General features: G+C 55.5%; 9 protein-coding genes across 9 annotated transcripts; 5 read left to right on the plus strand and 4 right to left on the minus strand.

Annotated features, from left to right (window-relative positions):
* Positions 1-566: 566 nt before the first annotated feature.
* On the minus strand, positions 567-7,149 carry IE81DRAFT_343392 (hypothetical protein; the record flags this gene model as incomplete). Its single annotated transcript, XM_025515737.1, has 11 exons — positions 567-1,694; positions 1,764-2,628; positions 2,711-2,941; positions 3,006-3,912; positions 3,986-4,516; positions 4,582-4,925; positions 4,992-5,244; positions 5,313-5,388; positions 5,436-5,614; positions 5,670-6,920; positions 6,964-7,149. The coding sequence occupies 11 exons, from the start codon at positions 7,147-7,149 to the stop codon at positions 779-781; spliced, it is 5,739 nt and encodes a 1,912-aa protein (XP_025366529.1). The 3' UTR covers positions 567-778.
* Positions 7,150-8,641: 1,492 nt separating this feature from the next.
* Positions 8,642-10,262, plus strand: IE81DRAFT_338476 (NAD(P)-binding protein). The gene is made up of 6 exons (XM_025515545.1): positions 8,642-9,402; positions 9,487-9,518; positions 9,596-9,671; positions 9,762-9,837; positions 9,927-9,990; positions 10,084-10,262. The coding sequence occupies exons 1-6, from the start codon at positions 8,802-8,804 to the stop codon at positions 10,150-10,152; spliced, it is 918 nt and encodes a 305-aa protein (XP_025366530.1). The 5' UTR covers positions 8,642-8,801; the 3' UTR covers positions 10,153-10,262.
* IE81DRAFT_352567 (mitochondrial distribution and morphology protein family 31/32) lies at positions 9,927-13,004 on the minus strand (the record flags this gene model as incomplete). Its single annotated transcript, XM_025516636.1, has 6 exons — positions 9,927-11,228; positions 11,315-11,411; positions 11,479-11,813; positions 11,881-12,401; positions 12,481-12,657; positions 12,727-13,004. 6 exons carry the CDS (start codon positions 13,002-13,004, stop codon positions 10,363-10,365), a joined length of 2,274 nt encoding a protein of 757 aa, XP_025366531.1. The 3' UTR covers positions 9,927-10,362.
* A 2,673-nt stretch (positions 13,005-15,677) lies between these two features.
* Positions 15,678-19,351, plus strand: IE81DRAFT_32772 (hypothetical protein). The gene is made up of 5 exons (XM_025515084.1): positions 15,678-16,341; positions 16,423-16,554; positions 16,645-17,537; positions 17,609-18,570; positions 18,662-19,351. The coding sequence occupies exons 1-5, from the start codon at positions 15,956-15,958 to the stop codon at positions 19,196-19,198; spliced, it is 2,910 nt and encodes a 969-aa protein (XP_025366532.1). The 5' UTR covers positions 15,678-15,955; the 3' UTR covers positions 19,199-19,351.
* Positions 19,352-19,993: 642 nt separating this feature from the next.
* IE81DRAFT_326626 (arginine biosynthesis protein ArgJ) lies at positions 19,994-22,181 on the plus strand. Its single transcript, XM_025514868.1, has 4 exons — positions 19,994-20,983; positions 21,083-21,901; positions 21,996-22,012; positions 22,104-22,181. Exons 1-4 carry the CDS (start codon positions 20,309-20,311, stop codon positions 22,108-22,110), a joined length of 1,518 nt encoding a protein of 505 aa, XP_025366533.1. The 5' UTR covers positions 19,994-20,308; the 3' UTR covers positions 22,111-22,181.
* On the minus strand, positions 21,843-23,282 carry IE81DRAFT_306667 (S13-like H2TH domain-containing protein). The gene is made up of 2 exons (XM_025512347.1): positions 22,577-23,282; positions 21,843-22,391 (listed from the first exon to the last, which is right to left on the minus strand). The coding sequence occupies exons 1-2, from the start codon at positions 23,137-23,139 to the stop codon at positions 22,262-22,264; spliced, it is 693 nt and encodes a 230-aa protein (XP_025366534.1). The 5' UTR covers positions 23,140-23,282; the 3' UTR covers positions 21,843-22,261.
* A 181-nt stretch (positions 23,283-23,463) lies between these two features.
* On the plus strand, positions 23,464-24,675 carry IE81DRAFT_306670 (hypothetical protein). The gene is made up of 4 exons (XM_025512348.1): positions 23,464-23,719; positions 24,019-24,102; positions 24,236-24,273; positions 24,382-24,675. Exons 1-4 carry the CDS (start codon positions 23,612-23,614, stop codon positions 24,413-24,415), a joined length of 264 nt encoding a protein of 87 aa, XP_025366535.1. The 5' UTR covers positions 23,464-23,611; the 3' UTR covers positions 24,416-24,675.
* A 30-nt stretch (positions 24,676-24,705) lies between these two features.
* On the minus strand, positions 24,706-25,994 carry IE81DRAFT_294973 (hypothetical protein; the record flags this gene model as incomplete). Its single annotated transcript, XM_025512079.1, has 4 exons — positions 24,706-25,489; positions 25,566-25,670; positions 25,742-25,760; positions 25,850-25,994. Coding segments are annotated over 4 exons (1,053 nt in total), but the record flags the coding sequence as incomplete, so codon positions are not given.
* A 698-nt stretch (positions 25,995-26,692) lies between these two features.
* Positions 26,693-26,973, plus strand: IE81DRAFT_326630 (hypothetical protein). Its single transcript, XM_025514869.1, has one exon. It carries the CDS (start codon positions 26,701-26,703, stop codon positions 26,932-26,934), a length of 234 nt encoding a protein of 77 aa, XP_025366537.1. The 5' UTR covers positions 26,693-26,700; the 3' UTR covers positions 26,935-26,973.
* The last annotated feature ends 176 nt before the right edge of the window (positions 26,974-27,149 follow it).

Below are 27,149 nucleotides of genomic sequence, written 5' to 3' on the forward strand. Positions count from 1 at the left end.
CACCAGCGCACACAGCGTGCACAGCAGCAGCGCAGAACGAGTCCGTGCGCCCGCGCGCCGCGCGCTCAACACACAGCATATGCTGCTGCTTGCTCCGCCGCGGTGACCATGGCTGCCTACATGCATGCATGATTCTGCGTCAATATGCAATCAGCCGTCAGTCTGCCGCACACATCGCAGCAGAGGATCGAGGTTGAGGATCTCACACGCGCTGCTGCCGTGCAGCAGCAATCAAGTCTGCGCTTGACCCAAAAGTGATTGCTTGATGCCTTATTGCTTATAGGTGCACGAGCCAGGTAGGCTGACCTGCATGCCGCGATTGATGCGGGGGCGAAATGCAAGGCGACTTGAGCACCAGCAATTCAGCATGGCATGGCACATATATATTTAGACGAGGGTCTGCGCTGCTGCAGTCGACTGCGTGGCGCCCGCAGCTGGCTCAAGCTGCGCATATGTGGTCTGATCGTGCATGTGACTGCCGTGCCTCGGCTGAACTCGAGGTCGTTCGGGACACGTTATCCCGACACCACACTCAGCACTCTTTTGACCGGCTGACAACTGCATCACCCTCGCAACTGATGATGCCATCAATTTCATACCACGACATATATGGGGGAACGGCACAGAACCAGGCGAATTCCCATGAATGCTGCACACTACTTAGCAGTTCGACACTATCGGATCAGGCGATCTGCCGCCGCAGCGAGCCGGAGCAGGAGGGCGCTTGCTCGCTCATCATCGTGGCGCGGTCGACATGACCGACAAGCTAAGACTGAGTCTAGTCCTGCTCGTCGGATATAGACACCTTGTAGCGGCAGTCAGATTTATCGAGTAAAGCCTTGGTGGCATACTGAACTTCTGACGCTGGTATGAGGATTCGAGGAGATCCCTTGGGCGTGTGTTGCAGCACCAGATCCACGATGTCCAGGCCAGGAACGCCGTCAAAGTCTTTCAGGTCGGCTTCTGCGCTTCCAAATTGCTGAAGCTGATCTTCGAGCTTGTTGATGATTGCTCCGCATGCGCTCGATAGTTCAGGGCTCATAGTAGGTGAGAGTGCGAGGGCAGATTTCAGATCTGCGATCTGCCCTGGCACGTTGCGGTGCAGCGCCTCCTTGCCTCGCGCGGCCAAGCGCTCTTGATACTCTTTCCAACTCAGCACTCCGTTTCGCAGATCGCAAACATCAGGCCAGCGAGGGATGCTTCTGTCTGTCGTTTCGTGATTCACTGATCGCTGAATCATCTTTCGCCTCAGCTTCTCGCCGGGCAGATCTCCCACCACATCCTCCCATCTCAAAAGGTCGAGCAAATCGAGACTTTTGCACTTAGACAAGAGGGTGCGGGTCCCAACAGCGTGCACATTGTTGATCGCGAGAGCCAGAGGCGTGCAGCCAGCTACGTCTCTAGTCTTCAGAGCTCTGGCTACCGCCTCGTCGGGCAAGGCGAGCAGTTCCGCAGCTAGGCCGTCCTTCGCTACGCTGGACGAATTGATGTTCTGACCGTCCTGCAGCTCATCGAGATGTTTGGACGAGAGAAGCTCGTGCAGAGGTGTGCTGCCTCGTCTTGGCCCGGAAAGCGGACTTTGCGACACTAGATGACAGATGACGTCTCTGCCCAGCGCATCCTGCATCGCAGCAAATGCTTGCAAAGCAATACCAGGAATGGCGGTTCGTACCAGTGTGTGGAGAGCATTTAGACTGGGATAGCGTAAAGGATCCTCTTGAGCTCTTTTGCACACGAACAAAGATCAACGTGCATAGACTTACCCTTCATCATCCATTGCGAGCGGGTCGGTGCCATGTTTGACCAGCCATTCCAGTTCGTTCTTGAAGCAGCGAAGATCTTCTGCTGAGACCTCCGTCTTGCGAAGGAACTCGCGCAACACATAGAAGTACGGAGCAAACTTTGAATCTACGTCGCCGCGTAGCGGTGACTCCACCCACGAGGGTGTGAGAGAGGGAAATAGCTGATGCAGCAACTCGAAAGTGTCCAAGCGCCTGCTAGGTCTGATGGGCGATGCGGCGCTTCCGATTGGCGAGAGATACTTATCAACGTCGTCCACAGTGGCGCCTATGATCATAGCCAAGTGCTGCTCGGACTCCAAGTCAAATTGAGCGAGCGATCGTAGTTCTGTGTGAAGCTTACGCTGCGCATCGCCGTCCGCGAGGCCCTCTTTCAAATCGTTCTTGATGGCCTCGATACGCGCCGACAATAGGCAACGAACGTTTGAGTAATTATCTTGAGCCAGCCACCTGATACACTCGTGCGCTTGATATCTGCTCGCGAGCTCGAGCAAACGTGACGGAAGTATTGCAGCATTTCCCATGCTGCTTCTGGTCGGACCTTCTCTGGCCCAATCACGCTTGCGCCTTCCGTGCACGAGAAGCCCTGGATAGTAAGAGTTCGCGCTTTGCGCAATCAGGATCTCATCACCTTCCTCTTCCTCATCGCTTTCTGGCTGGGCACTGGCGGCGGTCTGATACGACCGTGTCGTGCGAAGCAGTACCCTCAACTGTTCGAATGAGCAACCTGCATGTACCAAATAGTGCTTGAACAATGTCGGTTTATCGCAAAGCAGCGCGAGCGAAAGACCCAGCACGAGACCGGCGCCACTACTTTCCAAGAACGGGTCTTCGTTTGTGCAAAACGGCCGCGAGAAGATTCAGCGAAAAGTTCGGCCTTGATCTGCAGCTCCACTGAGGACTATGCTCACCCTTGGTGCTTGCAGAGACTGCCGTCACCATCTCGCAGATGCGATCTGTCGACTCGGGATCTTTCTCGATGGCGCGCTTGACCGCCGGAATCCAGTCAATGTTGTCCACGAGGTCAGTCGGAGATGTGAGGGATTCCAAACTCTTCTGAGGCGGTTTTGCCGCATCCTCGTCAACCTGATCAAGTTGCTTCTTGGGCTCGTCTTCAACAATGTCGAGATTCGATTCATCGTCTGGATGAGAGCATGTAAGCGGGAAAGTAGCGCCTTCGATCTGAGTTGCACCAGTCAGACTCACCACTATCATCATAATTGTAACCCATCGAGTAAGAAGTCTTGGGCTGCTCCGACCTTTTAAACTGCTGAGCGCTGATGCGCAGAATGGTCTGGGCGACTTGCCACCTGCTGCAGCCCACTGCAACATCAAGTAGCGTCTGCTTGGTGCTCGGGCCTCGCAGACCGTAGCAGATCGCTGCGGGAACCTCTCGTTGCAACAATTTCGTCACTGTTTCATTTTCTCCGCGTACTACTGCATCGAAAACCCGGCGGCAGGTATCGATCTGGGCGACAGCAACGGGCTGCGAATTGCGCTGCATCGTGTAGTGTGTTCCGCCATTGAGCAGATAGAACTGGATTTGACTCTCTCCAAGCGAGTCAGCACTGGAGAGCAAGTCATCGACTACCTTCTTGCTCGCGTCCGCAGAGTTGTAAAAGAGCCGTCTACGTCCACGCAAATATTGAGACTGCACTTCATCTTTGAGTGGCGGCTCGAAAACGAGACCTGACCACGGCTTTGCGCCTCTCTGTAAAATTGCTCTTCGCGCTTCTGCCACAAATGTCAGAAGCGGGGCTCGATGATTTGATGGAGTCTGCTTCTTCGGGGAGAGAAGTCGCGCCTTGTCCTGCGCGCTTCGGAGGGCGAACTCGTACAAATTTTGAGGCTGGCCTTCCATCTTTTCCGCATTCGGTACAGCATTCCGCTCGTCTTCTCCAGGCGGAATCAAGCCATCCAACTCATCGAGAATGGAGAGGGGCTTGACAGGCTGGTCCGTCTCCTCATCTATCTTAGTGATACCGAGGTGCATCATGTGAGGCAGAGCGGTGATAGGGAGATCATTGTCAGCAGCAAGAAGCAGGTAGAAGCCCAGATTGGCTTGCAGCAGCGAAGCTGCGAGGGGCTGGATTGTTGTGACAAGGCTGCTAGCCTGGCATGTGACAGAAACTGCGGCTCATTAGCATTTGTCACCAAGACAAAGCCTTCGTGGCAAAGCTGCGCACCTGTACATAATTATAATTGTCTTTCCGCACAAGCGAGCAATTGCGGCCGGCCCCATATTCTTCGCCCGTGATGTGGGCTTTGGCACCTGCAGCTAGTAGCAACGCGGCCGTTCCGAGCTGACCGGTGAGGAGGGCGAGGCTCAGCGAAGATGTCACAGCGAAATCGCTGTAAGAACGACCTTGAAAAAGTGCAAAGGTGGCTGCAAATTCGGCACGCTGTGCATCCAGCTCCAGCAATGCTGCTACCAAACGCTGACGCCCTGCCAGAACGAAAGCCGTGAACGCAAGCATGGTCGACTTGACTTGATTGCGACTTGCTTTGTGCAGCGTCATCCTTGAGCTGGAGGAGCCGGCTGCTAGCAAAACTTTGATCACTACGATTGCAGCTTCGTCTTCCGGAATTAGCACAGCAGCCATGAGAGGATGCACCCCAGCTACTGCCATGTTCGGTGATGCTCCTGCGTCCAACAATATCTTGACTGTTTCTGGGTCTCCGCTCGTCACAGCGTAATGCAAGGCAGGCAGCCCAGTCTAGAATGTGTGCGAGAATACTTGTCAGCGTTGTGGCGACATGTGCCGCGGATCTTCAAACTCACATCCCAAGCGTAGTCCTCGAGCGCGATGACATCTGGTGTCTCGACCTCTTGGGGAATACCTTCCTGTTGAACCTCCTCGTTCCTCGACTTGTTTGGGCGCTTGACAAGCACAGCTTCGTCATCCTCTGAATCCTGGTCTTCATTCGCAGAGTGTCGATCTCCGTCGTCGGAAGCCTCATCTTCAGCATCACTTTCCTCGCTCTGCTTCTTGACTATCTGGGCTGCATCGTCGGAGGCCGATTGTGTGCGCTTCTTCTTCGTGGCATCCTTTTCCAACGCTGCAGCTTCGTTCGCGTTGCTTCTCATGAGCATGGATTGCACAACGGTGGCGTTGCCCTGCTCAGCTATCGAACTCGAAAAAGAGCATTTGTGAGTGATTTCAGAGCTTCTGACCTGCTTCTCGCACTTACCAGCTAAAATGAAGGCCGATCTGCCATCTGCGAGACGGGAAGTAAGACGGGCACCAAGCGAAACAAGTGTGACTGCGACTTTGGTCTTTCGCTCGAGAATGGCCAGATGCAAAGGGGTCCGACCCGATTGATCACGGCTGAGCAGCACCTTCCTAGCTGCATCTTCGCCTCCTGAGCACAAACGATGTATGCACTCGAGATCCCCGTCCAGCACAGCTTTCATCATCATTTGAGCGCTGGTCATGTATGCTTGCTGGAGAAAGGCGTGATTGGTCTTGTTGGCTGTTGTTTTATAGACGCGCCACTACCACCGCAACTCACCATCGTCCAGTCATCGTCGGTAAGGGGCTGGAAGGAACCGCTCATCAGCTGACGTCCAGGCTCCTCCTTGATAAATCTGTGCAGAGGGGAGCATTCTCAGTACAGCAACGATGCGGAGCTTACAAACAGGGAATTGGTGCGCACTCAATGCGCCCGCGGACATAGTCTTTGCACCGCTCTTCAAAGACTTCTTTCTGCTCCGAGGACTGCGCTTCCGGGCAAAGCTTGCAGCAGTCCTCCATGCACTCCTCGATGGTTCCAAAGAACGCGGGGTGTCTGTGTAGACCAAGGAGGGGTTTGTTCTGCGAGAAGATGTGAGTCAGAAGCGACGAGTGTGAGCGTCTTCAACCAACTCACCTTCTCGTTCCACGCTGCGTTCAATACAACATCGGTCCGATAAAGCAGCTTTTCGATTCGAGCGGCCTGCCATCTGGGACCATACGGCAAGTGAAAAGCTGTGCTGGGAGCATCGTAGTTGGACGTTGCAAGGCTTGCAAGCCATTGTCCTCGCTCAGTCCCCTTCTTCAAATCACCTGAAAGGGTATTGCGTTGGCGAGACCACTTTTGCTGCCAGGAAAGCTCTGGTCGGGACCTGTCCTTGCGGCGCTGATCCAAGAAAGCATCTCTGTCGTTCTGGCTCCTCATCTTCTCAAGGACTAGCAATAGTGCGAGGCCTTTGATGCCGAGCGGTGTGCGCTCGTAAATAGAGGGATCGATGTCGGCGCGGCGCAAATGAGGCACGTAGATCTCAAAGCCGCGCTCCGCGTACTTGGTTAGGCGCACCTCGTATGACGGAGAGCGTCTTGTCATGTCAACAGTGTTACTCTGGGTGATCAGACTGATCAAGGCTCGAGGTGCGGCCAAGACTCGCTTGCCGTCGAAACCGACTGCGGAGCTGTCGACATCAAAACCCATCAGGATCTCTGCTGGACTAGAGTAGAGTCGAAGAACAAACTGCACGTGACGGTGGGGGTACTGGCTTACCAGAGTGATGGCATGTTTGGAGCGAATGCAGGTGATATCCCACGGAATTGCGTCGGCGATGAGCTGAGCGATGCGAGCGATCTTTGCTTTGGCAGTCTCGTCATCGGCCATTCCGTACAGAAAGACGTCAATGTCGCTGCCACGGCAGGGCCCACGTTCGTGCAAGTAACGACGTAGTTCGCGTCTGGACTTTTTGCACTCTTGTGGGAGCGGCGTAAGCGCCGCAAGCACCGACCCGCCGGCGACGAGCACCCCTTGCCAGTCCTTTTCGTGCAGCAGCGCGAAGGCGTTCTCGGTCAGTATGTTGAAAGCCTCACGAAATTCATCTTGACTCGCAACGGCGGGGCTTCCATGCGGCCGGCGATCCGACTCAGGCAGAGGGAGCACGTGTTGAGCATCCGTGCGTGTGGGATTGGTGCGTGGTCCACCGGGAATAGCGACAATTTTGGGCTGCTGACTCGATGCATCTGCCTCGACCAGACGTCTTCGTGTCTTGAAGATGGATCCGTTGGCGTCCGCGGTTGCCTCGCCATGCACATCGACTAGGCCGACGCATGGAGCCAAGGCTTTGATCTCTAGGCTCGTGCGAGCTTGAGCCCATACGCGGCGCAGATCTTCCTCGTGCTATAGATGTTGCAAGGATGTCAGCTAAGCAGCATCGCTAGACACTTGCAAGACCCGTAGGCTCACTCGCCTTCAGGCTTGGAGACAACGCAGAGTCGACATCGTCGCGAGGCTGCGCAGTGGCCTCTGGTGGGAACTTGATCGCAGCAAGCCGGGCGAGGAAGGCAGCACCCTCTTCTGGCTGTCCTTCCGGTTTACCTTTGCTCAAAGGCTTTGAAAAGAAGGACATTCTGACTTGCACCACCCGGGACGAAGAAGGCAGTCTTACAACGGATGATCGTGGTGGCGGAGCAGCTCAGTATTGAGGTGCGCAGCTGCCTTTTTGACGATCCGATCGAGTCGTGATACGAGCGCAAGTCAAAAAGTTGTGAGTCTGCGTGCGAGCTGTTGATGGACGGCACGAAGCAGGCCAAATCACAAAAGGGTGCTTGCCATGCATGCATGCACGTACTCTTCTATCTGAAGCCCATACCTGCTGTACCAGTACCTGAAAGCCGTGCCTCCATCTGCCGTACATATACGCTCCGGTCGAGAGAGGGAACGAGAGCGGGGTCATGCTCACGACACTACCGTTGCTCAGCTGGCTGCGCCTGGCTGGCTGGCGATGCAGGCATCGAAGCTGCGACTTGCCGCTGCAGGTCCCACAAGCGCTTGCATCGCCAAGGCATCATTCGTGCTTCGTGCTTGGGATTTTCGATGCCCAATCTGTGCGTGAAAGGGAAGCAGCATCGACTCTACCTTCCGTAAAAGCGATGAGAGGCCCACATCAACGTGTTGCTCGCGCTTTGCGTCGGTCTGAGCAGGATGTGAGGATTCGCATTGCTGTGCCTACCGTCGAAGAATTAAGCTGTGGCGGAGATCGAAAAAGGCGAAGACGTGGGGTGGGGGACGTGGGGGACGTGCGAAACGCAAGCTGCTGCTGCTGATGGCACAACAAGACGCTTGCATCCCTTAGCTGCTCATGCGCAGAAGACGCACACGGCCATGCAAGCTAACCCGCTGTTGCAGTCACAGTCACAGTCACAGTCACAGTCACGAGAGCCCGCACGCAACCATTCCTTCACTTTCATGGACGTGTGCGGTAACCTGGGACACTCGTGACTCACCACTGGCGTTTCACGCTGCTTGGGAACAACAGCATCAAGGTCACCACCCTCGCGACCTTTGCACGCTGTCGTGAGAGTAGCCGAAGATCTGGGTCGCAATGGATGGGCAATCATGATGACGATGCCTCGTCCCTCGTCCATCGAGACTCGTGACGATTGTGGTGGATGTTGCGAGATGTACGAAATGGACTCAGCAGTGCAATCACGAATGGCCTCCGCAGCAGCCGCTCTCCTAAAGGTACAGCAGTGTGAGTCACAGTGGTCACGAGCACCGATATCTCCGCACAACATACCGCGGTATATATCCTCTGACCGTCTTCACGACTGCGTGGCTATGCTGTGGGTGCAAAGTCTGGCAGGCGGTTTGACCGAGACCCTGCGCCCGCTGCATATATGCTGCCGCACGTCCGCGCATGAAATTGACGCACATGATGATCGACGATCAACGTCAGTCAAGAATTTGGGCGAAAGATGACATCGATCACGCAGTTGGGGGCCAGCAGGGTCAAGCAAGTCACAAGTCGTGAGCCGTGATTCACGATTGCACGAGGTGATGGAGTCAAGAGTCTCGCGCGGTTGGATTGATGGACGTCAGGTCGACATTTCAGCGTATGCAACTTCGCGCGTCCTCCCAATAATAATCATACCTTGCAGTCTGAGCACTCTTTACATCCATCCTTTCAACGATTCCCGAATCTCTGATTTCCTCCACAGACCTGTCCCCTCTAATCGTGAAGTGTGACTGCAACGCTGCCACCCCAGAAGGGCGCACGAAATGACTTCGAGTAGATTCCAGCCAGCTCAACTCTACGACCTTTCTGATCGGGTCGCTCTCGTGACCGGAGGAGCGACGGGTATCGGATTGGCGCAAGCTCAGGGCTTGGCAGGAGCAGGAGCGCGCGTGTACATTGCCAGCAGGAGAAAGGAAGTGGTGGAGAATGCAGTGAAACAGTACGGCTTTGCAGGCGGTTTCGAAGTGGATGTGACGAGCAAGGAGAGCATCCAAAAGCTAGCGGATGATTTGAAAGCAAAAGAAGGTCGTGCTGATATCGTCATCGCCAACGCTGGAGGAGCGGGACCCACGCACTTCGGTGCGGATACCAGCTTTCCCGACGGAAGCATGGACCCAGCCAAAAAGCTGGAAAAGGTGTCGGCTGAAGAGTACTCCAAGAGGATGTTGCAGGCCAACTCGTTTGAGAATTGGAACGATCTGTTCAGCCTCAATTCGCACTCCATCTTGTTCACCGCCATCACCTTGTTGCCTCTCTTGGCCGCCGCCTCGGAAAAGGCCAAGCAGGAGGGCAAAAGTCACACGAGCGTGTTCATGTCGACTGGATCCATCAGCGGAGTTGTGAAGCAAAGCCAGATGCACTACGGTGGGTTGGTTCCGCTGACCCTTTTAGGGCTTCGTCGTGCGTCTGCAGCACCTCGAGCTGACCCTCTGTACAATCACGTCGTAGCCTACAACGCATCCAAAGCCAGCGCAAATCATGTGAGCAATCAAGTCGAAGCACGGTCATCTGGGCTTTGAAGGAAGTTGACCGACCATCTCTTTTGCTCGTGCTGCAGCTCACCGAGACCCTAGCGTACGAGTTCACGACGGCGACGACGGCACGCGTACGGGTGAATGGAATCCTGCCTGGAGGTGAGTCTGGCGCTCGCTGCCACTTGGGTTTTGCCCTTGCGCACACAAAAGCCGCGAGTGCGCGCTGACGACCAGTCTACTACTCGACAGTCTTTCCGAGTCAAATGACGGCGGACAACAAAGACGAAAAGACGAACAAGAGCGATTTGAGCGACAAGCTTCCCACGTGAGCATCATCAAGGGAGCTCTCAATTTCAACACATGTCATGCATGTGCCGATCTGACGCTCAACACTCCTAACCGCCCGCCGCGCAGGATGAACGTTCCCGTTGGTAGACCGGGAACAGAAGAGGAAATGGCATCTGCAGTGATCTTCCTTGTGAGTCATTCTCGCTGATGAGGCAGCACCAGCTCGCACAGGATGAAGAGTCAGTGCTCACGACGTTTCGTGAACACGGCTTCCGCCCGACAGGCATCCAACGAGTACATGTCCGGCAGTCTCTTGACCGTTGATGGAGGCTTCACTGCGTACGCACCCTGATCGCATGTAATAGCTGGTGAGACAAGCCTACATCTCAAGCCTCATATTGGTGCGCACGAAGATGGTGTAGATAAATGAAATACAAAAGTGACCCGTTATGGCGTCCGTGTGGTGGGTATCGAGCGCATCCGATCCTTGTCAGTCCAGTGTCCACACAGCGGTGATGTGCGAATCGTGAGTCCGAACGCAAATGTCTGATTTTCGGCGCCTCTATGCCTGCGTCTTGGTCAGCGTAGTGTCCGGCTCGGGCGGCGGGGTGAGATGAGGAGCGCGCGTAAAGCTGTCTCTGATGGTGCTGGCCAACTGCAGTAGACCCTGGGCAGCTACCCTCAAGCTCCAGCTGCTGACATTACGAAGCCGCTGCCCATTAGCTTGCTGGCTGGTGACGTGATTGGCTAGTGCTTGATAGATCTTGTCCGACACCACTGGCAGCAGTCCGGTTTGCGCTAGGTCCATGCTCCCGTTGAATTCCGACAAGTCCATGACGACTCGGCAGTGCACTGGAATCAATGTGCGATTGGCATTCATGAAGGCGACGATGGGCCTGACGAAGGTCTGCGTTCTATACCCCAAAGCAGAGTGAAACAATGGAACAGCTGCCTTGATGTCGCGAAAGCGCACATCGAGATCGATAACGACCGAAGGCGGCGGAATGCTTGGCGGTATCGGGGCGGCTGCAGTGAGCTCGTTGCTTACGGAAGGGACGCCTTCAACCTCAGTCTCGTCCTCGGAGTGAGACCCGATCTCCTTCTCCCTCCACCGCCGCCGACTGAAGCGAGCTCGACGGCTTTTCCGTTTTGACATTTCCTCGCTCTCTTGGGCAGCCTCCCTCTCACGCTGAGAATGCCGCCAAGCCTCTTCAGCTGCTGGACCGACGGCTGTGACTGGCGCTTCGATGGCAGGTCCGCTCAATCGATGCTGACCCGGAATTGGCTCGTCGTCATCACCAGCGCCTGGTGCGCGTTCCCAAGGATCACCAGAAACAGCGTGGGCGAGGTTGTCCACGATTTCCGAAATGATCGCATTGATGTCAACGTCAGAGTCGAGATCGCGTGGGAACTTGATGTCGGCGACCACTGCGGCAAAGGTCACGATGCCAAAGCCGGCCCGGTAGTCAGCTTGGAAGAGCGTGGCACAGCAACCATCAGAGCGCGCCACTCACCGTCAAATTTGCCGGAGTTAATCCAGGAGACAGGTCCGTGCAGGTCGCTTTGGTTCTGAATATGATCGAAGCTGACCCCATCAATCCTTACACGTGACTGCAGTAGAGTGCGTGTGAATGAGTATAGGTCGAAATTCGCGCGCTTCCCTGAAGACGAAACTCACGAGAGTTCGCCACCTGCCACGGCGACTCTCGGCATCCTTTTCGGTGCTCTTTCCCACTCTCTGAGGTTTGTGTAGGCTAAACAAGCAGCCATCTACTTGCCCCGTGATGCTGTCAGCACCCAGCAGATCGTAGAACAGCCATTGCTTGCGCAGGCGAGGTACCACCGCGCTGAAGATGCTGAAGTTGAAGGGTCTAAAGTCTCCAGGTTGGTAGACTGTCACTAACAGATCTTCGAGCACCAAAGAAGAGAGGTCAAAGTCACCCGGCCGAGAGGTTCTACGCGCTGCGCGAGGGTCGTATGGCTTGTCGGAATCCCAGTGGACATTACGTCGATCTGGGTAGGTGCTTGCGCGCTTCAGCAACAATTTTGAAATGTGGCATTGACGCGCGCCAAGACTCACCAACAATGCCCCTGACGCCTCTGACTACGGCGTCTTCAACTAAGCCTTTGCCGTCCCACCATCTGCTGAAGCTGAGTGTCACGTCGATAGAGTCGACGTTGAGATCAAATTGCGTAAAGTTGCCCTCATCCTCGCCGCCTGTCGCATCTTCCCTCATGGGTGGGGCGACTTCCTCTCCAATGCCCTCCTCGTCATCCCGCTCTGTCCAGTGCGTGCCCTCCCAAGCCATTCCTTGACCAGCTGTATGCGCTGTTCTGCTTTGTCCCATACCCTTGGCTCGCGCTTCGAGCCTTGCTCTGCGCTCCTCTCGCAAGGCCTCGGGATCTCCGAGATGAGCGCGACGACTCAGAAACACGTTCTGGAAGGAGATACGCGAGGTCGACCACTTCGGAACGATCGCTGACTCGAAAATGACGGTCATGCCGGTATGAGAAGTCAAATAATCTGCAATCCTTCGGGCGAAGAACTCTTGCAAGTTCAGCGCGTTCAGAGCTGCAAACACTAGCGACACAGCAGTTGTGCTGTGCGGATGTGGAAGCGCTATCAGACCATCATGTTGCGGATCTCAGTGCCATGCCATCAGACTGCTTCGCTACTCACGTGCCGACGACGATGAAAATGATGGTACCTAAACCGCCCAGTGTGAAGAAGGCACTCAGATCGTCGACATTGAATCGCCTGAATCCGCGAATGGTAAACCATTTGAAGCGGATACGTAATCTAGTCCAGAAGCCTCTCGCAAGCCTCAAGAGTTCCTCCTTTGATGGCGCTCTAGGTCTGGTCCAGCTTCCGCCGGGAGCACTGGAGTGACCAGAGCTTGAACCCGGGCTTGGTGAGTGTTTGTACTGCACGCCGCTACTCTCCGAATGTACTCCCCCGTCGCCAGAATGCTGGTGGTATCCACCGAAGGCAGCCCCAGCCGCTGCTGCGCGAGTAGCGAGCTCTCTCAAAGATCTGGGATAATTCTCGTACAAGCTCTCGGGTATCCTGGCATCTTCCTTCGCATTTGTGTTAGAAGATGCCACATGGCTAGCATCATGCTGACGAATTCTTTCAACAGCTTGATGATTTTGGACCGGAGGGTCATCGTGATCTCGAGCACGATTCGGTGAGCTCTGCGACATGTCCCTGTCAGCCATCTGGCGTTCGTTCTCGGAGGCTGATGGGTCGGGCGATCGCGAGGCACTTCCGTGACTCCGCCGCATCTGCATCCTTCCTGTGAGACATGTCGCACCAAAGTGCGCTGAGCTGCGTTGGAGCGAAGAAGACCCAAAAGCACATGTGGTGGGATCTCGGGAACGAAGCGTACCAGGAGAAGGGCCACGGACGGTCGTTGCAGGTGTCGCCGTGGTGTGTAGCTGATCGAGTCTCAAGGTAGCCGATCTTGTGAGTGCTTGATGATGGGGAGCAAGTGAGGATTGACGGAGAGCAACGTAGTACAGCTTCTGGCTGGAAGGGCCTGGCACTCCTAACCCAGGCCCTGCGAGCTTGAAGGTCCGCATGGCAAGGTTCGGACCAGTCGCGAAGCAGATTGAGCCTTGGAGAGCGCCTGTGTGGCTCGTTTCGGAACTCGAATCGCAACGAGAAGCTCGCGTAGTACAAGCGCAGGCTGCTCTGGCCCGGCGTTGCGGAAGGTTATTGTCCTCGGCTGCCTCCAAAGTTGGACGAGTCAGTGAGTGTGTCCGCGCCCAGCACTGCTTTGACTGGCAATCGTGAATACTCGTGCTCATTCAAAACGGAGACGATCACCGCGATCTTGGAGGGCAGGCAGCATGCGTGTGTTGACTTGCCAATCACGAATATGCTTCGCGCGCGCATGCTGCTCATGGGCCAGCTTCTCGTACGAGAGAGCGCCTGGCGCGTAGCAACACCGTAGAGCGGCACGCGTATCAGGCTCTCTTCCGAATCTCAGCCTCGCTGCTGGCTCTGGTATGATGTGTACCCGACAGGAGATAAATTCACGATTCTCATCAGTCCGTGAGTCACGAGTCAAGAGTCAGTCGGGAGTTACGAGTGAGAGGGTGTACGTCATTCACCATTCAAAATTGCTGGATGGGATGGTACATGAAGCGCGTCGCCCACTCAATCAGAAATCAGACTCAAGAAGCATGATTCTTGATTGGAAGAGTCTGGTCTTGCTATAGAGTTCATGATTCGTGTTTATTTATGACTTTACCTTGAACACGCGCAGCCAGCATAATGAGTGAATGGCAGGATGGTGCGACTCCTCATGCTGACTGCGCCCTACAATCCTCGAATCTTGGATCACAAGTTTCAATTGCGGTCATTTCGGACTCGTGATTCGAGTAAATGAAGGCACCACCCAGCCTCCTCATATAGCACTCACGACTGAATCAATCAAGGCTCCGGTGAGCCGCGTTGGCCAGGGCCTACCTCCATATAGCCTGCTGCCATGCATCCGGCACACCAGCGGGGTGCAGGGTGCTCCGGTCGGGAGTGCAAGAATTATGAGTGGCGCGATGCTGTTGGTGCCTCGGCGTTGCATGGCTACCACAACGCAGCCTGGACAGGATATCGTGTGGGTGTTCGGTATACATCATGTCCAGTCACCCACAACACTGCACGATTGGGTGCTGGTACGTGCTACGTGTGCGCCCAAGTCGTGAGTCATGAGTATGTTGTTGACTCACGACCGTGTTCGTTGGCTCTAGAGGCGCGCATGATCACTCGTGACTCTGTCGGTCACATTGGTCAAAATCGACGATTCTGAATACTCTTTGAGTGTGAATTCACATTCATCAAGATTCGAAATTCGACGATGAGGGCGAGACAAGCCATTCAAAGTCACATTCAAGATTCAAGATTCGAAATTGTGTGTGATATATGGAGGCCATCGCTCGCAAGGAAAAGCCCCGCGCACGCACACGCGCCTGCACGACGCCTCCTCTGGTGCCGTGTTGCCATACATGCAGTTGATTCTCGGCCTGATAGCTGATACGGACGAGCGCGCGCTGCGTGAACCCCTCTCCCACGCCCGCGCGATGGAATCAAGAGCCGGGGCTTCCGCGACCCGCGACATGGTCCTGGTCAAGCTGGCGGTCGTGGCTGCTGCTGCTGTCAGACCTAGGTCGTGCTGTGCGTGGTCTCCGACGATCACGATGTAGGCCTGCTTTATACAGCTAACATGGACAGCAAGCGCGTACAAGCTTGAGTCATGAGTCTTGAGTGCCGGGATGCTGGAGCGGGTGAAGTTTTAGTTCACGTGCACTGGTCCTCTAAGCGGTGCGACATGGCATGCATCAGCAGCAGCACTCGACTCAGACTCGTGACTTTAGTGCCTCACGACTGCTGGGAGAGGACATATTCAGCACATGCACGCAACGCACGAGAAAGAGCCGCATGCACCTTGACTGTGGCCGTGCCGCATCGTACCATAGCATAGCATAGCACACCTCGAGCGGGCGCATAGCGTGACGCAAAGCCGCTGCAGCTGCAGCAAGCATCGCGTCCTCGCGCTTCATCTATCTCCGCCAATGCACTTCGCGACTTCTCGCTCATACCGACTCTGGCTACCACTCTTAGCCTGACTGCTCTCTACCTCGTCGAGCTTGCAGCAATCCACACATTCCATTGAGCACAATCCGCGCTCGCTTCAAACGCGGTGTAGAAATCTTCATCGGAAGTTCTTCAAGACCTACCGGTTGCATCTCATCGACCAAGCTGGCGCTTAAGCGGGCTCCGGATCTCGAGCTGTCTGATTCAACGCGTCGAGTCAGTGCCTTGGCCACCTCCTCCAGGATCAGCCCCTTTGACCTTGGATGGCCAACGCACCCGCTCGACTAGCGCTGACATTGCTGTGACGGCTATCCGTACAGCTTCAGTAGTCGGCTATCCATTCTTGCGCCACGAATCGTTTCTTAGCCAGCAGTCCCGCATACAACCACAGAAAGCTGTCGGCCCGACTGTTATAGCTGCTCCCCTTCGCCTGCTCTTCATATACACGCGCGACGAAGAGGAAGCCTTAACGTCAGCTCACGAGCGCCAGAGTAGCTGGCGAGGCAGCTAAAGGGCAGTTCTGCGTCTGCTGCCTGCGAGACAAAGCTGCAAGCGGATCATGTTTGGGCCCGGCCCAAGCGGAGCGCCTGTTGGACTCACTACAACGTATCCCCCACAGCCGTATGCTCCACAATCAACAGGAGTGCCGCAGCCTCAGCACTCATTTAACATGGGACCCAGTATACAGCCTCAGACTGCTCCTGGAAACGGAGCCGGTGCGAACAACGGCACAACCACGATTTCTCGAAAGCGGCCTACATCACCAAGCAAAGAGGTCGTTGGCGGGAGCGCTGGAGACAAGCGGGCACGTGGTGACGCTGGCCCCTCAAATGCGAACAAGAGCATCAATCCGCAGCATCAGAGTCAAGAAGACTACAACAAGCTTGTTAAAAGCGTCCATGGACCGCTTCCCGAGACCGCTGCGTGGGGTGATGAAGCGACAAAGTCAGTATCCTTTGGCAATGTGCTGGGCACATTCCGCATCTGCTCAGACTGCTAATGACCCCGTCTTCACTATATGGGCAGGCTCGATGTGTACGTGTGGGACTACCTCACGCGGCGAGGGTTTCATGGCTCTGCGAAGACGCTCGTGAGCGAGGCTGGGATGGTAGAAATTCCCCAGGTCCCTCTTCGCACCCCTCAAGGTCTCTTGTTCGAGTGAGTGGCTCTCTCGGAAGCGACTGCCATCCGCCTACGGATCCCTCACCAATCAACTTGCCAATCTTCCCAATCCGTATTCCTATTTAGGTATTGGGCAATTTTCTGGGACGTTTTTGCCGCGCGCAATGGGCGAGGGTCTGCTGAGGCCACCGCATACCATGAGTTCAGAGAACAGCAGCAAGAACGTCAGGTGGCGACAAGGCGCGTCGAGAGCCAAATCGCTCAAGGTGTCCCTCCCCCAGAGACAGCTCGCTTCCCAAACATCGTTGTCGGAGCAGGAGGGCAGCCACGGAGCTCCATTGCTGGTGCGCCTTCAGCAGGTCCCAACGGTCTCGATCACAACGCAGGACGGCCCAACATCCCTGCTCTCGCTGCTTTGACTCCGCAGCAACAGCAAGCGCTACTGTTCAACGCTGCAGCCAGGTCGGGGCTCTCCCGAGAGGAAGCACTCGCTTTGGCGCCTCACACCAAGCTCGGACTGGTACAGGGTGCTTTGGCAAACGCTCGGCAAGGTATGGATGCTCAGAGTCGGATGCAGCAATCGCAGCAAATGCTAGGCAGGCACTTGCAAGCCCAGCGTCAACAAGGTGCGGGCTCGCCAGTAGCTGGGGGTGCGACCTTGCCAGAGCACGCGGGTGGCTCCGCGATGCAACGGCCAGGACAACCGCGACCTCCCCAAATGCCAGGTATGCATAGCTCTCCAGTATCGCAGCACTCAGGTATGGGCTTGCCACCCGGCGTCAACGCGCCCCACAATGCGCAAGGTGGTCCGAATGTGGATGGAAGGCGATCAGTGGGTCCGAATCAGACGCCTTCTTTACAGGGCAGTCATCCCGGCACGCCGGCGCCGAATCCGACGCAACAACTACTGCCGCCAGGTCTCTTGTCCCATGGCGGTCTCCCTCTTTCGGCATCGCAATCCGACATAGAGGGGCCTGACGGTCAGAGATATCCACTCTTGTCCAACCAGCAAATGTTCTGTGAGTCTCGAAGTGTCGCTTCCCGTTTCTTAGGTCTCTTGCTGAAATCTTTCTTTTGCACGCCACGACAGCCGTTATATCTCAAAATTCTCTCTTGATGCAGCAGGTACGGCAGCAGCAGCAACAACAACCGCCCCCCGGCCACGTGGTGGACGAGGCACAGCGTAGCAAGAACATCGCATCCTTGGAAGGAAGGCGTAAGCATCTTGAAGCTATGATCAAGGCTCAGCCCAACCACCAGGAGCATCTTAGGTTATGGCAGGAAGGGCAGATCCGACAGACCAAACAGGGCCATGCCTCTCCCATCTCCGCCGGAGGTGGCCCTCTGCACGGAATGAACGGGATGATGCCAGGCGCGAACCCCGGCAATCAGCCCGGTCAGCCACAGAGGGGACGCATGACACCGGCTATGGCGACCAGCGATCCCAATCTCATGATGAGCATGATGGGCGGAGGTGGTGGACCGAGTCCCTTGACGAATGGTATGCCAAGAGCCGGCCCACCAGGCTCCAATTTCGCGCAACACGGCATTAATGCTTTCCCTAATATGCAGCAGAACGGGCCCTCGCGAGACGGCTACGGTCCACCGCACCAGAATGGCCAGCCTCAGCTTGATGGTGAAGAGGGTGCTCAGCAGCGTACGCAACCCGCTTTTGCGAATCCCTTCGCAGCAGGACCGCAGCACCCTCAAGGACAGCAACAAGCGCAGTTTCAGCGACCGGGAGGAGCACCGCCAGGCGACGATCCTCAGGGAAGCAATATGACGCAGGCCCAGCATAGTCTTGGGCTTCCTGGCCAGCACCAAGGCGCTACGCCTGGGCCAAGCGGTCCACAAGGTCCACAGTTTGGTATTCCCCAGACGCAACGACCCGGAATGGCGCGCCAAGCAAGCGGAATGGGACCACCCACAGTCCCTGCCGCCAGCCCACGTGCGCAACCTGGCAACGTTGGCGCCTCACCTGCTTCGACCACTGCTGGCGCGACACCCAAGGGACCCGCAGCAGAGAAGAAGAAAAAGGAAACAAGAGCGAGGGTGAGTCAATTGATCGTCGAGATTCGAGATGACTTCTTTGTTGAGTGGACGTAGCTGAGATGCAAATTCACTTGCCCCCGAAATTTTGTAGAAAAACTCCAAAGCTGCAAATAAAACACCAGTCATCGGCTCGGCAAGTATAGCGACTGGCGGCGCCGGAGCCAACGCTGCGACTCCGATTGCGCCGACACCAGGCAGCTCGAGCATACCAACGCCCGGACGCGATGCGCTCGGCGCAGGCATGCCTGACAAGGGCGGTCCGCTCGCTGCTGGCGGAGATCCTACCAACTCAGATCCTGCAGGTCAAGCACCGCAAGCGGGCGGAGCCCCCCATCCAATGGACTTCCTTGGGACGAACGCTGCAAACGGCCAAGGCAACGCGTCCTTCGACGCCTCCAATCTGTTTTCGACCACCGCAGGGGCTACTGGCGCCAGTGGCCAGACAGATTCATCGGGCAACGTGGCGGACTTTTCCGCGATCTTTGCAAACGACCTTGGAGATATGTTCGGCATGGGCGACTTCGGCTCTGCCATGGGTGGCGAGTCTAGTCAGACAGGCAATGCGTCCCTCGCCAACACTACAGATTGGGACTTTACATCCGGCTTCTTCACCAATGACGGCGCCTGACTCTCTTCGAACTGCGCACAGCACGGGGAGCGAATCAGCAGGCCTGGCGGTTCGTCCACTCCCAGGCAAACACGACCACGATTTGATTTTCGCCTACAATGGCGATTTGCTTTGCCAATACCAGCACTTTCGGCTCAACGACCTCTTCAAAAAGCAGGCATGCCATCAACACTTCCGAGCCTAACATGCCCCATTTACGTGTCCGTTGCCGCCCAAAAAGGGACTTCCCGAAACACAGTTGATCGATCGACATTGAGTTCTTTCACCTCATGATCTCATCCCCTGCTTGCGCATGACCACTTCCACATGACCATCCTCCTTCCCTCGCTCGAATCGCTTCATAGCAGTCCGCCAGATCATTCTCTTCGCGTCGACACTGCCTATTCGCTCTCCCTTTCTCTTTTCTCTGTCTCCGTCTCTACGCGTCACGATTTGTATTGCTACGGCCCTTCATTGCCCCAGAAAGAATCTTTTTTCTACTTCTTGAAATGCGTCGCAGCTGTGGCTTGCGGGGTAGGTTGCAGGGGCTCGCCCGAGTGTGACTACAGGGCAGTAGGCTCTGCGTCCTGTTGACTCCTTTGTACCGAGTCTTGCTCAGTCGCCTGCCGACTTCGCTCAAAACATACAAAGATCCGATAACAACCATCCGTGATCATGCCAAATCATGTCGGTAGATTTAAAGCGAGCAGGGTTGCGGGAAAATGCGCAACACAGGACCAATTTGAGTCCGTGCACCCGCGGGCGTGCTGCGTGTGTTCTTCACGTGCAACACACACAAGGCTTGCCCCGGACCCGAAGGAAGTTCCGAGTCACGCATACTGGATTTGAATAATTCAGTTCAAGACGTCGGATTACATTCTTGCCGCTTGATTCTGATAGCCTGGAGTGCGAGTTCTCGTCCCAAGGCTCAAGCTTGCCCATTGATCCCCATCATCCTCAGACGCTACAAAGCCAGGCCAGACCTGCTGTCAAGCGGCCATCATTTGCAGGTGGCAGCCGATGATGATCGGAGGTCCAAGTCTGACGCTCTTGCGGAGCTGCGCGCGACCAAGAAGCAATCTCGAAGCTTCGCCCTTCACCCGAGCATCGCTCTCATATTGTTATCGGAGCATGTCTAGCAAATCCGAACGATTCGTGCATGCCTTGGACGAGCGAAATCTTCCCAAAGGCTTTGCGGTCTCTGCGACGTACGCAGGTATCAAAGCTGCCATTTCGCCAGTCGCTACTCCACCCGCAGCCAAGACCAGCAACCTGAACCCCAAACCAGATCTGGCACTGATCGTCTCGGCAACTCCAGCTGCAGCAGCGGGCTGCTTTACTCGCAACGCATTCAAAGCTGCCCCAGTCGTGCTATCGAGTCAATTGCTGATAGATGGTGCTGGCTCACCGGCCGGTGCCAGAGCTCGAAGCGTGCTGGTCAATTCAGGCTGTGCAAACGCAGTGACGGGACTCAAAGGATTTCAAGACGCTCAAGAGTGCGCTTCGACCATCGCCGAGCTCCTGCCTACTCCTCCAGCCGTGGCTGAGAAACAAGAGAGGGGCGATCTGCTGCCAAGAGGCAAGGAAACGCTGCTGCTCAGTACCGGTGTCATTGGGGTGCCTTTGCCCATGCAGGCCATCAAGAAATGCTTGCCTCACTTGACCAGCGGAAATGTGCTCAGAAACGACAAGGATGCTTGGTTGGAGACAGCCAGGGCCTTCATGACCACCGACACTTTCCCCAAGCTTCGTGCGCGGAGATTTGAGCTGGGTGGTAGAGATGTCAGCATCGTGGGCATTGACAAGGTGCGTTGCGCTGCCTAGCTGAAGGTTTGCAAGAGCGAGACACAGAGACGCGTGTATTGCAGTCTGACATTCGATGCCTGCGTCTGCGCCATCTGCTAGGGTGCTGGAATGATCCACCCTTCAATGTCGGGTCCTGTCCCCGCTCCTCAAGGTCTACATGCCACCTTGCTCGGCTTGGTTTGCACCGACGCTCCGATCGCTCCTCCCGCTTTGCAATCGGCATTGGAGCATGCCATGTCGCGTACATTCAACTGCATCAGCGTCGACGGCGACATGTCCACCAACGACACGATCTTGTGTCTCGCCAATGGGCTAGCACCCGATTTGGAAGGGGAAGCTGGGGAATTGGCAATAGCAGAAGGCGAAGAGATCACCAAGGAGGGGCATCCTGAAGAGTACGCCGTCTTTGAAACGGAATTGACAGAATTTTGCAAAGAGTTGGCTCATCTCATCGTCAGAGATGGAGAGGGAGCTACAAAATTCGTGGAGATCAAGGTAAAGAATGCGCCCACTTTCGAACATGCACACGCCATCGCTTCGAGCATCAGCACTTCCGCGTTGGTCAAGTGTGCTCTGCACGGGGGCGATGCGAATTGGGGAAGGATACTGTGCGCTGTGGGTTACGCCCCTTTGCCTCAGCTCGAGTCGTCAGCGCAGGAATGGCAAATCGATCCTACGCGGGTCACTGTCTCCTTTGTACCTCCAGAAGGCGCATCCGATGGTGGGCAGACACACGAGACACTCGTAGTGCTCAAAGATGGCGCTCCGCAAGCAGTCGACGAGGAGAAGGCAGGCCGCCTGTTAGCCTTGGAAGACATTAACATTGTGGTCGATCTTCAAGGCGGCAGCTTCGGTGCCGAAAGTGCTAAGGAGGAGGCTTGCTACTGGACTTGCGACTTTAGCAAAGAGTACATTTCTGTGAGCAAACGCTGAGTCACTCGAAGTGGAACGTGCGTGCATTTGAGCTAAGCGCCTACCTAAATTTCCCGTCCTGGCCTCGTGTTGTCTACAGATCAACGGCGATTACAGGTGAGCTGGTCCTGAAGGATGCAAAAGTAAAGGCCTTGTGGAAGCTCTTTGATCGCTGACCACGTCTACCATCCTCGTCGCTCGTCTACAGGTCCTGAATTTGTATCAGCCACGCATTACAATCTTACAATCACACATCCATCTCGCAATTGCACGTGTTGCCTGGACTAGAACCATTGATTGCCATGCCACGCGGGCTTCGCGGAAGGCGTCGAAGTGATCGTGGGATACTTTAAGTGCGCTTCCGCATTATCGCGGTGCGTCCGCATTCCTGAGCTGAGCGAATCGAGGTCGTGCCATGCTACCAATGAGAGCCGTGACTGGTCCTGGGCTACGCGAAGACGATGAAGTGCTCGAAGTGCTCTGAGCGAAGGTGGACCTGCCGAGAGAAGGCAAGTTCCAATCAAAAGAAGTCAGTTTTTGCTCCTGCCCTATCGTGTGAGACCCGCCTCCTATCACAGAAGCGAGCAGCCTTGTCTCGTAGCAATCGCTTCATGTGCGCTTGATGTTGCACCTCGCAGGGCTTCCACTTGGCAATCCCATGTCCCGGGCGGCAATACTCACGTGCTGAAGCCTCTCCTCTCTATCCTGTTGAGCTTCTTTGCGGTCCTAGCATTCGTCTGAGTCCTCTGACCTCTGACAGGAAAACCTTGAGCGTGTCTTCTTCCCTTATAAGACCCTACCGTCCTGTGATGCGTAATGTTGGCGACGTGCACCCGTCGAAGATCCGCTTCCAGTACGATTGACCTGAGAGGATCGTCTGCAGGATTATGTCTTTGGCTCGGAGGCAGCTTCGCGTCTGATGCAGAGCTACCCTCAGACCCGGAGCTTGCTCCTGGACCAGCCGAAGGCGAGGCCGAGGAAGAAGTGGAGCCGGAGTCGCTCAAGATGAAATTGACATCTGGAGTGGTGGGATTGGCTGGTCTTGCAGGGATAGAGCCTGGACTGGAAAGGTAGGCGGATAAAAGGTTGATCTGAGCATCCGTAAGGTTCTCTACTTTGGCATGTTTGTGCAACGAAAGACGAGAGCAAAGCTTGCTTGCTTGGCTGTAGCCTATGCCGTAGAAGGCTGTCAGGGCGATCCGCACCAGCTTGTCGTCTGGCAGGTGCGCTCCCAGAAGATACATCGTGCAAGCGGACCTCGCTGCTTGGATTCGCCAGAGCGAGGCTGTGGTAGAGTAGGGCAAGGGGAGCCAACACGTGCAGCGCGGTGTGCTGGATGGTGTGAAGATGGACACCAAGATGAGTGATCAATCATTATTGATTACAGTCTGAACGTTGGGTCAGAAGCACGCCTCTTTTGAGCAGCCAGCCTGGTGATGAGAAGACCAAGGATTTCAAAAATCACGTGGCCATCCCGCGTATGCGCCTTCCAGGAGCAGCAAGCGAGCGCGCAGCGCGTGATTGGGCATCGCCAGCCTGCGTGCCAGCTTCATAGCTCCGATTCGATGGTGCACCATCAACCACCCTGTCCATCACAAGTCACCAGGACTCTTGACTCGAGACTGCAGCATCACGCTCTACTCGCAGGTCATCGCACAGTCCTCTCAGACCACACTTTGCCGTTTCACAGCCTTCGACTTCGCACAGCCAGACACGATGCCTGTTCCCTGGGAAGCGATGATCCCTATGGGGTTGGTGGTGGTCATGTTCGGCGTCACTGGTACGGGTTACAACCTCGCTTCTCACATTGCTAATGGTGGAAGGGTGAGTGGGTCTCATCCGAGTTGCGGCATCTCGACATGAAGGGCAGCAGTGTCGAATTCGCCAGGATGAATCGGCATCCTTGTTGATGCGGCGTGAATGCCCTATCGGACAGCTGGAATTCGCCTGGTCGGGAGCTATGCACGTACGAGAGGTACCTTAGCAACAAGGGTCTCGCACGAGGATGGTTGCTCATACATGGGACGCATACTGCGAAGCGACCGCCGCCATTCGACCTCATTGTTCTCGTTACGTGACTCAGCACACCATCCAGGGCTAACAAATACTTTTCCCGCCCATAGCCATTGCGTCACAACATTGACACTTGGGACGAGATGATGATGCGCAGGGATGAGAGGCTGACTGGGAAGTATAGAGGGCAAAGTGTGAGTGGTACTAGAGCCTGACATCACCATTCATTCGAGGACGGGTCGGATGGTGAATCAGCAGCGCTGCTATTCCTTCGCTTACCCATCACTCCACTTGTTCACCACCCATTACTTGTCCACTCGCCCACAGATAGATCCCAAGGCCCCTGCAGGCTACGCAACTTCATCGTGAGTACGAGCAGCGCTCATCTCAGGCGGGCATCCCAGGCGGGCATCACCGCAGTCAGAGCGCATGACTAATACGCCACCTGCTTCCGTATCCTTTGTGGCACTCAGCATCTGGGAGACAGAGAAGGTCAAGGCATCCTGAACCTAGAGCGCAACTACGCTGCGTTCGCTGCGCTCTGTGACCAGCGGCCATGTGCAAGAGCGACGAACGTTGCGACTCCGGCGAGCCAATGCATGCATTCACGTAGCTGCTTGAGGAGACAGATGTAGCACTGATCAGATTTGTTGCTTCTACGTCGGCTCTTTGAAGCATGGCGCCAAGAAATTCGACCCTCTGCAAATGATGCATGGAGACCGCAGCGGAATATCGCACCATCAAGTCTTTCACATAACACTTGAGCGACTGAAAGTCTATGCATTCCAGATCGCATGCTACTCTATCCTCTCTTCCTTCATGAGGGTATGCACCAAACCTCTCAATTCCTTGCCCGCGCTCTTCTCGCCTAGCTGAAGTAAGCGAGCCCTAAGTGCTGCAGCCAGCCGGCTGCGAAGCAACCTGGCTTCGGGCTGATCTGCTCCGGAAGCTAAAGAATTATGGGACCGACTGCCTGCTTGTGGCAAAGCGTAGCCGCCAGGCGGCGGAGGAGCTAGCGGAGTGGGTGGGGGATACTTGTCCGATGTTGGCGCTGGGTAATCGGTGTCTATGGACGAAGAGAAGGAAGAAATGTCGTCTGACACCGAAGAGCCGCTTGCGCGCGAGATAGAACGCGAGTCGGACATCGACACAGTGCTTGCAGCTTGATCTGAGGAAATCGGCGATGACGGTGTTCGCGATGCTGATGCCTTGGATGGGAGCAATGGCCCTAGCGTAGATTCTACAGGATCGCCGAAAGTGATTTTGATGTTTGCACCCGGTCTGGGCATCCATCTCGGGTGATTTCTAGGTTCAGGCATCATGGCGTCCAGCCCCTCGATCCAGATGGGTATCACGATTGGCGTCTGTTCTCGATGAGATTCGAGCAGCAGTCTTCCAATGCCCCACTTGAACCTGCGACAGATGGCCTTGCGGGACATGTTGACATAACCTTCGGGGAATATATGCACCCATTGGCCCGTCAAGAGCTTGTCTATTGCTGTGTCTATCGAAGGTTGAAACACCCCTCGCCCTCGATCGGTGGACAACACCTGACCGTGCGTGAAAAAGTACCGGAAAAGGCTTGGAGGGGTCAGGTCCAAGAAGAGGTTGGACGGTCAGCCCGAGTGTCGCGGGAGTCTGTGGCGCATACACGCACGCATTGGTGAACATAATGTCCGCTGCGCCCAAAGTCCAGCGCGTGGTCTCTTGTCGCTGAAAGGTGCTGAAAGGCAGCTTGCCAAAGATTGTGGGATCATCCATTCTACGACCATGAGATACAGAATTGCAACTGAGTGCAAGCGAAGCCTTTTAGCGAGTCGATCTTTTACTTACACAGAAATGTGATTGGCGTCTGAAGAGGAGCAAATATCGTAAAGGCAGCAGGGGGCGATTAGCGTCTCCCTACCATTTCGATGGAATTTTGCACTACGCAAAGCTTACACGTCAGGATTCCCCTGCCATCTTTCCGCCGTCTGTCGTCGTACAGGATGTCCAAAAATCTTTCCATGCCCTTGATTTCCACGCTGGACGCCCATGGTCTCGACAAGAAGCCTCTGGAGAAGAGAGCAATTGTTGCTAAAATCAAGAGATATGCCGTGCCATGCTGAGCTTCATGGTCGCCTTTGACTGATGGCTTGTGTGCAGTGCTCGAGTGCAATTCGTCCACTCACAAACAAGCGGTCTGAGAGGCATCCTGACGCCTCGAGAAGACGCCTTCGCGCTCAATGCCCCTTGTCCCTTTGGCTCTGAGCCTTGCCAGCGTCTTGGCGATTCTCAGCGTTCACGAGGCAATGATCCTCGAATTGACCATGAGCAGTAGCTTGCCTCACTCAAGACTTTGAGACTTTGAATGTTCTTAGAGGACCAGTATGGCGGTCCGTCCGGCAGCGGAAGGCGAAGCAGACATACAACATTGAACGCTGGTGAGCCCAAGCTGATGAGCCTTGAAAGACTCATCATTTCAAACTTTTGACTCCAGACTTTGACTCACGTCAGAGTCAGAGTTACATACCAATCACGAATTGCTGGTCACGTTTCACAATTCTTCCTCGACCCGCGCGCCTCCGAGAACCCGACGCACACACAGCAACGCTAGCCAACCGACTTTGACTCAAAACTGACTTTGACTGCATTCATGACCGCGCCACACACGTGATTCGGGAATCGCCCACCGGTACAGCATGCTGTGAGATCTGCGGCCTGCATATCCCAACGTTAGCTCGAAATATTTGAATCGACATCAAAATCAAGATTAAGGCCATTCACTCGTGAATGCACGCTGCTGTCGTGGCATGCTGATTCGAGGCCCGCCCGCCAAAAGAACATCCGGCGGAACGCTCCTCCTGCAGTCATGCGCTTCGCTTGACTTGAACGGTGGTAAGCAGGTGACGAGCACCAACGGTCGCCCGTACAACACCGGCAACGGTTTCGTCTGCCAACGCTCTGCACGCGCACTCGACAGGCTATCTGCAGGTACTGTAATGCACACACCTGTTGTGATGCACAGGCGGATGTGTTCGCTGTGACCGGTCGCGCGTACGAACGTTAGGCGGAGAATTGCAAGCTTCGTCGTGCTTGAAAGAACGTTTCCCTCCCTCGACGTCGGATGGAGCATGAGTCTCACCGGAAGGACCCATATAGTAGTAGTCAGGAGCCCTGTTCTGCGCTCTGCCCTTCGTGCTGTGCACCTGCGCAAGTGATGGAGGGCCCGGTGCACGAAGTATGCAGCGCCATGTCGCCC

This window comes from Ceraceosorus guamensis, assembly GCF_003144195.1.
Source record: "Ceraceosorus guamensis strain MCA 4658 unplaced genomic scaffold IE81scaffold_122, whole genome shotgun sequence".
NCBI classification, from domain to species: Eukaryota; Fungi; Basidiomycota; class Exobasidiomycetes; order Ceraceosorales; family Ceraceosoraceae; genus Ceraceosorus; species Ceraceosorus guamensis.

Excerpts from the sequence above, each read along its gene's own strand:
- IE81DRAFT_338476 (XM_025515545.1), top strand. The coding sequence starts at position 8,802 with ATGACTTCGAGTAGATTCCAGCCAGCTCAACTCTACGACCTTTCTGAT. Across the intron at positions 9,519-9,595 it reads CCAAAGCCAGCGCAAATCAT|CTCACCGAGACCCTAGCGTA; the intron begins GTGAGCAATCAA and ends CTCGTGCTGCAG. Across the intron at positions 9,991-10,083 it reads CATCTGCAGTGATCTTCCTT|GCATCCAACGAGTACATGTC; the intron begins GTGAGTCATTCT and ends TCCGCCCGACAG.
- IE81DRAFT_32772 (XM_025515084.1), top strand. The coding sequence starts at position 15,956 with ATGTTTGGGCCCGGCCCAAGCGGAGCGCCTGTTGGACTCACTACAACG. Across the intron at positions 16,342-16,422 it reads TGGGGTGATGAAGCGACAAA|GCTCGATGTGTACGTGTGGG; the intron begins GTCAGTATCCTT and ends CTATATGGGCAG. Across the intron at positions 17,538-17,608 it reads GTCCAACCAGCAAATGTTCT|CCGTTATATCTCAAAATTCT; the intron begins GTGAGTCTCGAA and ends ACGCCACGACAG.
- IE81DRAFT_326626 (XM_025514868.1), top strand. The coding sequence starts at position 20,309 with ATGTCTAGCAAATCCGAACGATTCGTGCATGCCTTGGACGAGCGAAAT. Across the intron at positions 20,984-21,082 it reads GCATCGTGGGCATTGACAAG|GGTGCTGGAATGATCCACCC; the intron begins GTGCGTTGCGCT and ends GCCATCTGCTAG.
- IE81DRAFT_306667 (XM_025512347.1), bottom strand. The coding sequence starts at position 23,139 with ATGTATCTTCTGGGAGCGCACCTGCCAGACGACAAGCTGGTGCGGATC. Across the intron at positions 22,392-22,576 it reads GAGAGGAGAGGCTTCAGCAC|GTCCACCTTCGCTCAGAGCA; the intron begins GTGAGTATTGCC and ends TTCTCTCGGCAG.
- IE81DRAFT_306670 (XM_025512348.1), top strand. The coding sequence starts at position 23,612 with ATGCCTGTTCCCTGGGAAGCGATGATCCCTATGGGGTTGGTGGTGGTC. Across the intron at positions 23,720-24,018 it reads ACATTGCTAATGGTGGAAGG|CCATTGCGTCACAACATTGA; the intron begins GTGAGTGGGTCT and ends TCCCGCCCATAG. Across the intron at positions 24,103-24,235 it reads GGAAGTATAGAGGGCAAAGT|ATAGATCCCAAGGCCCCTGC; the intron begins GTGAGTGGTACT and ends ACTCGCCCACAG.
- IE81DRAFT_326630 (XM_025514869.1), top strand. The coding sequence starts at position 26,701 with ATGCTGATTCGAGGCCCGCCCGCCAAAAGAACATCCGGCGGAACGCTC.